This window comes from Charadrius vociferus, unplaced genomic scaffold, assembly GCF_000708025.1.
Source record: "Charadrius vociferus isolate BGI_N301 unplaced genomic scaffold, ASM70802v2 scaffold390, whole genome shotgun sequence".
Taxonomy (NCBI): Eukaryota; Metazoa; Chordata; class Aves; order Charadriiformes; family Charadriidae; genus Charadrius; species Charadrius vociferus.
In genome coordinates this window covers 1,824,047-1,833,389 of record NW_009646433.1, presented here as the reverse complement: position 1 = coordinate 1,833,389, position 9,343 = coordinate 1,824,047, and the positions used below count along the sequence as shown (strand labels likewise).

Here is a 9,343-nt window from a genome sequence, read left to right as displayed (position 1 = left end):
TCAGCAGGCAGCTGGTCCTGGGGTCCCCGAGGAACTGCCACATGTCCTGCTCGCTGCAGCGGCTGAAGAGCTTGGGATAAACCAAGCTGAAGGGGCAAAAAAACAGGCAGTCATGAGCAGAGATGAGAGCCCAGGGGCTTCACACCCACCAGCCCAGGGAGAAGCTGGAGGGCCACCAACAGACCTTTGAAGTGAAGCTTCAAGTGAAGTGTCTACCCAGACCTGAGCACCTCACAGGCTTCATCCCATCGCAACAGTGCAGGAGGATATCTCAAGACGTTTCCTGACCAGGGATATTCCTCTTTCTCCTTCACTCACCCAACACTCGCTGCCATGACACATCCTCCATCAGCTTTGGGGACAGGACAGCGGCAGCCAGCAATGTCTTCATCATGAGACATCCCCAGGTTATGCCCCATCTCGTGAGCCATGGTGGACGCAGCCCCGATAGGATTTATGCTGTGGTCCTGTGGGACGAGAAGTGCAGCATGGTTCAAATGCTCTCCACAGCATCTCCACGGGACCCACTGGGGCTCTTAAACCGCTCAGTGACAGGTCTTGCTGCTGTCTTCCATTCATTTCTTAATGCTGCCATGTGGAGGTAAAGGAAGACAAAAGCTGGACTTGGTCCCATGGCCCCTGAGGACCTCTGGACTGGGCTCTCAGGGGTGTAAGCGTGCTTAGATAGAGCGGCTGCCCTGAAACAATGGTTTCTGGTGGTTCTGGATAGCTGCAAGTCCCATGGCCTCCCGTGGCTCCCAGTCCAGCAGAGGATGCCCTCCCTGGGGAAGGATGAGGAGCACAGCCAGGACGGCCAAGGAGCAATTGCAAACCAAGTCTCAGCCACCTGAGAGGTGGTGGGAGAAGCCTTGTGTCCACAGAGCTGCTCTCGGGGGGCTCAGGTGTGCCAGAGCACCCTGCAGGCACCCAGCTGGGTTTCCACAGCTACCCTTCCCCTGAGGCTCCCAACACTTCTCTGGGGGTCAGTCACTCAAGGGTTGGAGATGTCAGGGACCAGATCCAGCCCTAAGGCCGCAGAGGAGAAGCTGGAGACCAGTGGAGGAGAGACCCGCTCTGGAAAATGCAATGCAAGGAGTGCAGACTGTGGGACTGCTGATGCCCTCCCAGCGCGTGCCTGGGCAGTGGGACCCACCTGGTTGACACCGCCCGAGTCCCTGGTGCACATCACAAGCTTCTTGGCGAGGCCTACAGTCGTGCCATGGAAGTCTATGCCCCTGTGGGATTGAGGTGCCACCATGGCCATGTGGCCTGGGTGGCAGCAGGGTTGCAAGGATGGCAAGGTGGTGGGTCCCCTCCCCTCCGCCCCTTACGTGATCAGCTGGGCATTGTCGTGCGGCTTCTTCCGCAGCAGCTCCACCTCTCGCCAGTGGAGGAAGTTGTCCAGCGTCACCTCTGGGTTGGGACTGACCATGATTTTGTCCTTGTGGCTCCACACCTCCAAGCCGATCAAGGCCACTCGCAGGCGAAGAGGTTGATAAAGCTGGGGAGGGAGACAGCCCAGGGGGAGTGCTTGGATTTGAGATGCACAAGCAAAAGGAAGGTCCCACCTCCCCTGGGGAACTGCAACCGAGCCCAGGACCCTACCTCACTGTGCAACATCAGGTCTGTCACCCCCTCAATAAATAACACAAGCTGGGGTGACTGTGGGGACAGGGTTTACCCCAAGACCTCTGGGCTCCCTCTTGGCTGGTGAAGGTTGGGATGCTGCTCCCACGCTGCCCACCAAAGAGTGAGGCTGAAGCAAGGCAAACAGAACCCCCACCTCCCCCCCGAGCCTTGGTGCACTGCATCCATCACCCTCCCCTTGATAGCACCCGCTCCAGCTTGAGAGTGGCCATGGGACGGGCTCCCAGGGCTTCCAAGAAATTTCTCCCCCCTAGGGAGCTGGGATGCAGCCGTCCCATGGTCTCGAGGACCCAGGGCTGAGCTGCTTGTCATGTCCACTTCGCACATCCCGTTGGCCAAGGGAGTTGGTCACCCTGCAGCAGCCGACCTACGGGCTTGAGATCAGCTCCAGCTCCTCACCCTACCTGCACCAATCTCTCCTCCCCCATGTTCACGCCTGTGCTGGCACTGTGGGGCACGTGTGGGAGCGGGGAGTGCAGATCCAGACCCCTGGGCTCACCTTGTCAACATGGTTCACGATTTCCTTCATGCGGTTCTGCACTGTGCGCAAGTCCTTGTGTTTCCTGAACTATGGGAAGGACACAGAGAGATTTCCAGGCTGGCTTCTTCCGCCTCCCTGACAGCAAAAACGCGGGCACTGGCTCCCTGCCCCAGTGCTTACCTCCTCGTTGTCCACAACCAAGACCAGTTCCACATATCGGGGACCTTTGTGTAACGGAGCTGATTTCTGGAAGAGAAGAGGAAAGTGAGCGCAAAGAAGGGCTCAGCTCTGCAGCTTGCCAAGCCCTGCAGTTGACTCTGCTGTGGGATATGTTGGATCCTGGGGCACCTTCCAATGTTATTCAGGGTTAGTAGGTCTTCTAGCTCTGCTTTCTGATGTTACTTTGCTGGGTTTTTCAGGCATCTTCCAACAGACAAGGAAAAAATCAAGCCTGCTACTGGGATAAGGCATGAGAGAGGCTCTGTGGTCATCACCTACAAGAAAGCTGCAGAGGGACTTTTTCTAAGGGCATGTAGTGATAGGACAAGGGGGAATGGCTTCAAACTGGAAGAGGGTACATTTAGAATAGATATTAGGAAGACATTTTTCACTCTGAGGGTGGTGAGCCCCTGGCGCAGGTTGCCCCGAGGAGCTGTGGCTGCCCCATCCCTGGAGGAGTTCAAGGCCCGGTTGGATGGGGCTTTGAGCAACCTGGGCTGGTGGGAGGTGTCCCTGCCCAGGGCAGGGGGCTTGGAACTGGGTGGTCTTCAAGGTCCATTCCAACCTAAACCATTCTGTGATTCTGTGACTCGGTGATCATGAAGGTCATGGGGTAGGAATATGCTCCTGCTAATGGTACAGGACCTGAGGACTTGTTCCCACCAGGAGCCAGGCCACTGAGAGCAACCCGTCTTTGGGTACCCAGTCAACAATGTACAGGAGAGGAGCATCTCCAAGACATGCGGTATGGCCCCACTCCTCTCCTGGACTTCACAGGGCCTAGGCTTTTGCAAACTCAGCTACAGCGAGGAGAATCAATGCAATCCTTAACCCAGCGGTAGAGCTTCATGGCTGCAGGGATTTTCGGTTCGTGGTCATATTCCAGGGTGGAACCGGACTCTTGGCACGTGCCGCGCTTTCCCCGCAGGTGAGCTGCTCTGTACACTGCATGCTGGCCGGCTGCATCCTCCTCCAGTGGCTCCAGGAGGAAGGTGGTCTCATTCACCTGGAAAAACCCACTGCCAAGAGACAAAGGGTGGGCATCAGGTTGGGGAGATATCCGGCAGGACACGAACAGACCATACACGTACCCCGCAAGTGCCTGTGATACAAAATACAGCTGCCAAATCCCAGCTAGGAAACCACCCTACCCTTCGTGGTTCCCATAGGCAGCTTGGAGGAGCTACAGGCCACTCAACAAGGGGGACGCAACAGTCAGGTCCTTCTGGCCACATGCATGAAACCACACTCAATGCAAAGCCCCAAGCAACCCTAGGGCTGTGCATGGACCTGGTGGCTTGGGTTACTCTCCAAGGATGATTTCTGTTATTAAATGAAGGTAAACCCAAGGCAGCTTTTGAGGAACAAGCAATAGCATGGCCAGCAGCAGGTGGGTAGAGGGAGATACAGCTGGCCTGATGCACCGTATCCTCAGCCATGAGATCTTGGAGCTTGGTGTGGCCCAGAGGAGATGCCACCTGCCTGCAAGCCATGAGCACCACCTTGGTGCCACTGGCTGCAGCACTCAGGGTGAGTTTGGTTCAGTCCGCTCTGGGAAGAGAGGACGGATCCGGGACAAGCCGTGCCTTGCTGCCCAGGGAGGGCACTCCTGCCTGGACCTCCTGTTGTGCTGAGGTTTCATGGTCTCATCCCGTGAGATGAGTCAACGCCCCCCAAAACTGCCAAGCTTTGCTGCGAAATGCCACGTGCCTTTCCTACTAGGGGCTGAGCCAGGAAGGTCAGCTGGAAAAGGCACGTCTTCCTCGGGGGAAAACTGAGCTCCGTGGTGTGCCCCGAGGCCGGGCTCAGTGCTGTCCTCCCACCAGCGGTGGTGCCCCTGGGGGCAGTTGGAGGTCTTACCTGAGCCCACCACAGGCGCTGATGCTTGCTGCCGAGTTGGCGTACCCTTGCACATGACCCTGATAAAAGCAGTGATCCTGCCACCGAGAGAGAGGAGAGGTGTAAAGGGGGTCTGCACCAGATGTCGGCATGGCGGCATCCCCCGCAAGAGCGGGAAAGCTGCTCTCCCCGGAGCCAGCTCCGTACCTGAACGTCCGGCTTCTCCGTGATCTCCATGCCGTCGGCTGAGTAGTGGGTCTCGGTGTAGCGCTGCCCCAGCAGCTCCCTGCAGGATGGGGAAGGGGTGTCAGCCATGAACCCGATTTTGGGGAGAGGGTGGAAATCTCTGGGGATGAGGTCAGTCAGGTTGGGTATGGTGGGCCCATGACCTCCCCTGGTGGGTTTTGGTACAGAGGGAAAAAAAAAAAAGCCATATTTTGCTATTGAGGGTCTGGCCTGAGGGCTTAGGTCGCTGGTGTGGTGACGACAGACCTTGGAGAAGTTATGTTCATGGCGTGGGTGGGAATTGAGCCTCTCCCCGGCTGTCCCACCCTCACTCACTTGTTCTTCTCCAGCCACAGGAGGTAGTCCCTGCCTTCAGCACGGATGCCGTAGAGGAGACGGTCCGGGTAGGTGCTCTGCAAGAAACATAAGACCACATCACAGACCCACCATCACCAGAAGCAAAAGCTACAGAGCGGAGGACCTGCCCAGAAAGGGGATGGGGTATGCATGCACCCCGCTGGAAGGCGGCTGCGGGGCGGGGAGCCTGGCTGCTCACCCTGGAGGCATCCAGCAAAGACACAGGAAATCAGAAGAGAAGAAAGAAAGCACGTGGGCAAATCCCCAGCACATCCTGAGATAAAGAACAGGTCACCAGCAATGAAACAGAGTCAGCAAAGTCTGGTTTCCTGTGTCTGACACATGGCTGCAGATGGCCATGCCAGAAACTGAGGTTTCCTACTCATCAATCACAAAGCTCCTTTTTTGGGGACTGAGGTCAGCACTTACTCACAGGGTAACCACAAAGATCCCAGTGCCCAACAGCTCTCATCAGCAGAGACTTCCTTACCTCTTCTGACTGATCTAACATGTAACATCACCGTCAGAGAATAACCTTCTCTTGGTTCTCATCTGCTACTGAGAGCAGATTTTAGTATCAACATGTGCCAGATTCCCTGAGCATCACCCGAGTGCTGGTAGAAGAGACCTCCAGGCATCTCAAGTCCAACCTCCAGTCACTATGGCTGGGTCAGGGTGGCTGCGGCTCAACCTAGATGAGCCCTGAACTCCCAGGGTGGAGGTGTCCCTCCAGAAGAAGTGTTTCCCTCTGGTATGGCTTGTGATCTCCATCTGCAGAGATTGGGCCACAGACCTCCAGAGGTCCTGTCCCACCAGGGCCACTGAGAGAGACGATGATCCCTTGCATGGTGCCCTGTATCAGGCTGCACCCTGGGCACCGAGAACCTCCTCAGTCACCACCGCAGCACAGAGACGTCTCCTGAGGGCACGTCCTCACTCTAGCGGCATCTCGGTGTGGCAAGCTGAGCAAAAGGCAAAGCGAAGCACCTCCCGCAGGGCCAGCATTCCTCCTGGATGAGGTGTGCGGCCTCTCCCCAGGGAGGATGACCACACTTGCTGTCATACGACGGCTCAGCGCTCCCAGGGGATGATCTACAACCTGTCAGGACCTGGGGCTGGGCCAAAAGTCCTGCTGACACAGCGCCAGCAGGGCCAGGTAACAGGGTCTGCCCGTCACCCGCTCGCCCTCGATTCCACCCGGTTTGCGTTTCCAACCTGAAGCAAGGGGCCGCCAGCCACAAAACATCCTCCCCGTTCACCGAGCAGGTTGCCACAAGCCCGCCAGGCAGCCGGGCCCGCCGCCGACATGCGGGCGCGCTCACGGGTCCCCGGAAAATTCTTCTCTGCTGAACAGCGTCTGCTGCCTGACGTGGCCATCCCAAGCCGTGTCCGCCGACAAAGAGACGCTTTGTTATTGTTGGCAGCGCCGGAGCCAGAAGAGGTCTTAAGAAACGGCAGGAAAGCACTTGGAAGGGGGTGGTGGGTCAGGGACCGTCTCTTGGAGACGACCGCAGGGCAAAGAAAAAAAGAATCCTGCTGGAGCTTCTGTGAATCACCCCCTTCCTTATTCGCACGGGTTTTGCGAGGGCTCCAGATGGGAAGGCTTTGAAAGCACAGGCAGCTCAGCCCTGCTGACCCCGTGACCGTGCTGAGCAAGCAAAGCAGAGCCCCGGCCACAGCGCACAGAACGGAGGGGTTTCTTCCAGCTGGTCTTACTAAAAGACCCAGAGAGCTTGCAGAGGATGGGGACGTGACGCCATCGTCCCACCCCAGCACGGGGTATTTTTTCCCTGGGTGGGAAGAGGCGACAGGTCTCCCTAGGAAGGTAGGGATGGGGTCCTTGCACCGCACCACGCATCAGAGGAGCTGTGGCACAAGGGAGGAGGAAGAGGAGGTGGGTCTCTAGGCCACCGCCGTCCCTTTCTTCTGGTCCATCCGGCCCCATCGCTCGCCCTGCAATATCCTGCTGTTTCCCGCAGGCTGGGCTAGAAGGAGCTTGGCTGCCTCCAGCCAGGCAAAGGACCTGCCTTGTTGCATCAAGTGGGGATGTCGTGGCGGAGATCAGTAGGGATGTGTGAGCACAGGTGTGCTGGGGGAGAAGCCAGCAGCTTCCAACACAGGCTGGAAACCACCCTCCCATTTCAATGCAGCTCTTTGAAACACTGGAGCATGGGGACAAGAGGGACGTCACTTCTGCAATCAAGAGCATCTGACTATAAATCTTTCTGAAGGCCCTTCTTGCTCTCTTTTCAGGCCCCTTTCCATGAAGAAGTCAGGTTTGCCACATATCCTGTCGTGCCCCTCCTAAGGGTGGGTGGGAGGAGAAGACCATGGCCTGTGGGAAGGCTGGCAGTCCAGGAGATGCTATGCTGCAGGACCCAAGTCTCCACCCCCTCTGCACGGCTAAACGTTTTGATTTAAGCAAAGCCAGAGGAGTCTGCTTCAAACCTCAGCTGGCAGAGGCTCTGCTGGACCAACCTCACGTGTCCCAACTGCTCTGACCCAGGAACCAGCTCTTGACCCATGCCCATCCCAGCCAGAGACTGCTAATGCAAAGCCAGAGGAGGAGCTGGAGCAGAAACTGCCCGTCCAGCTACCTGTCTCCACTTCAAAGAGGGGGTTGGTGGTGGTCAAGCCTTGCTGAGAACCTCTTCCCCACCAAGGTTACAGGGAGAGCAAACCCAACTTTTGTGGAAGAGAAGGAAAATGGCTTGAAAGGCAGGAGACCTCCTACCCTCAACACAGCAGGTTTAGGAGGTCCAAAGACTGCCCAATCCAAGACCGTATCCAGACGCCACCTGGCAGACACCACCCCTGGCTGTCCCAAAGTACACAGCTCAAGGCAGATGTCTTCTCCTGTGCCGTAGAAAGCAGAGGGACCCCGAGATGGGTGAGGTCCCCTTTCCAGGGGGGGATCGGTGCAGAGCCACCCGGCGCGCCCGGCACAGATGGTGTCTCTAAATAGCCTGGGGAATGTTTATCTCGTGGACAAGTTTAGGTTTCTAGAGCAGAGAAAACAGATGCTTTTGGGGAGTGTTTTTGAAGCTAGTTTATCAGAAAGGGTTTGAATCACAGATGAACATGCTGTACGAAGAGTTTACTAGGAAATAAATGTCCCCAGCCCCTCCATCTCATCAGGTGTTAAAGTCGGTGCTTTTTGGTCCTAGAAAATGAATCCTTGTGTTTGGCTGAATTTCCCTTTAAGGCAATGAGGAAAACATCTTTGAGGTCAAGGCCATCATCCTCTGGATGTCAGCCCCGAGAGCTCAATACTCCTGAGTCAAACCCCATTCCTTCCCTCAAATTACAAGGTTTCCCAAGAAAAATAACACTGGTTTTCTTTCATGTGGGTTCCTGTAACTTTCTGATTCTTATTTCCCTGTCCCAAAGGATGAAAAAAAAAAAAAAATAATAAAACCCCCACTTCAGCAAACACAGCACGAAAAGTGCTTACAGCTCAATGAGGCATCGCAAATCCCTCCTTAAGCAAAGACCAGATGTCACAAGATCACTGCACGGCTGCAAGAGGTGGCACCGCTGGGTAACGCCTCAGAAGAAAGCATTAGAGAAAGCAGCCCAAGAGTCCACCCTGCTATCTGGCAGTTCCTATTTTGGCCCAAAACAGTCCAGGAAAGCTGGTTTGATCAACTGCCTCAAGATCTCCATCCTCTGGGATGGAAGCAATGCAAGAAAATGTGCACCAGGTCATTCTACTGGCACAGGGCTAAGGGGGTCCAGCTTCAAGCCCAGTGGTCGGCCAAGGGGGTCCGGCTCTGAGCCCAGTGGTGGGCCAAAGGGGTCCAGCTCCGAGCCCAGTGGTGGGCCATGCGGGTCCAGCTCTAAGCCCAGTGGTGAGTCAAGGGCCAAGGGTGTCCAGCTCCAAGCCCAATGGTGGGCCAAGCAGGTCCGGCTCTAAGTCCAATGGTGGGCCAAGGGGGTCCAGCTCCAAGGCCAGTGGTGAGCCAAGGGCCAAGGGCGTCCAGCTCCAAGCCCAGTGGTGGGCCAAGGGTCTCTGCTGATTGCAACACCCTCTCTGGACCCCCTGCAAGGCAGCAAGGGCAGCTGTGCCGAGCTGGTGTTTGGGAGGTGACGCTACTCACCAGTAGCGCAGAGAGGTCCCTCTTCCCCCGAGGCACCGTCATCTTGTGTGGCGTGACCGTCTCATACTTCTCAACATGGGTGAGCTTCTCCTCCAGCCTGGCAGTGGCGCCTGGGAAAGGTCAAAGAGCTTTGAGAGGAGATGTCCAGAAACAACCGAGTCAGGGGATAATGGAAGTGGCCAACACGAAGGCACAGGGAAGAGCCGAAATAGCAAGTCCCGAAATACCCGCTGGGAACACAACTCCAGGGATGCTCCAGCTCTCCCAGCCCCGGCACCCACAGGGTGCTCAGCATCACCCACGTGCAAGCGGTCCCTTCAAGGCTGGAAAACGCTATTGAGACCCTTGTGGACAGATGAAGACGGAGGTTTTTCAGCTGCCCCACCACCACCATCTTGATGCCAAGGCGCCTGGGGTTGCGTTTCGGAGAACAGCTCGTGTCTGGGCTGGCTCAGCCCTCCTCCCATCCGCTTTT

General features: G+C 56.7%; 1 protein-coding gene across 1 annotated transcript in view; it reads right to left on the bottom strand.

Annotated features, from left to right (window-relative positions):
* ADAM8 (ADAM metallopeptidase domain 8) overlaps positions 1 to 9,343 on the bottom strand; it is a 19,199-nt gene that overhangs the window by 3,743 nt on the left and 6,113 nt on the right. Inside the window, exons 2-12 of the mRNA XM_009881745.1 lie at positions 8,869 to 8,978; positions 4,748 to 4,824; positions 4,394 to 4,472; positions 4,208 to 4,284; positions 3,180 to 3,366; positions 2,309 to 2,374; positions 2,147 to 2,215; positions 1,332 to 1,501; positions 1,154 to 1,235; positions 319 to 467; positions 3 to 86 (exon numbers count right to left, since the gene is read on the bottom strand). Coding sequence (XP_009880047.1) covers positions 3 to 86; positions 319 to 467; positions 1,154 to 1,235; positions 1,332 to 1,501; positions 2,147 to 2,215; positions 2,309 to 2,374; positions 3,180 to 3,366; positions 4,208 to 4,284; positions 4,394 to 4,472; positions 4,748 to 4,824; positions 8,869 to 8,978 — 1,150 coding nt within the window. The remainder of the gene's footprint in view (positions 1 to 2; positions 87 to 318; positions 468 to 1,153; positions 1,236 to 1,331; positions 1,502 to 2,146; positions 2,216 to 2,308; positions 2,375 to 3,179; positions 3,367 to 4,207; positions 4,285 to 4,393; positions 4,473 to 4,747; positions 4,825 to 8,868; positions 8,979 to 9,343) is intronic.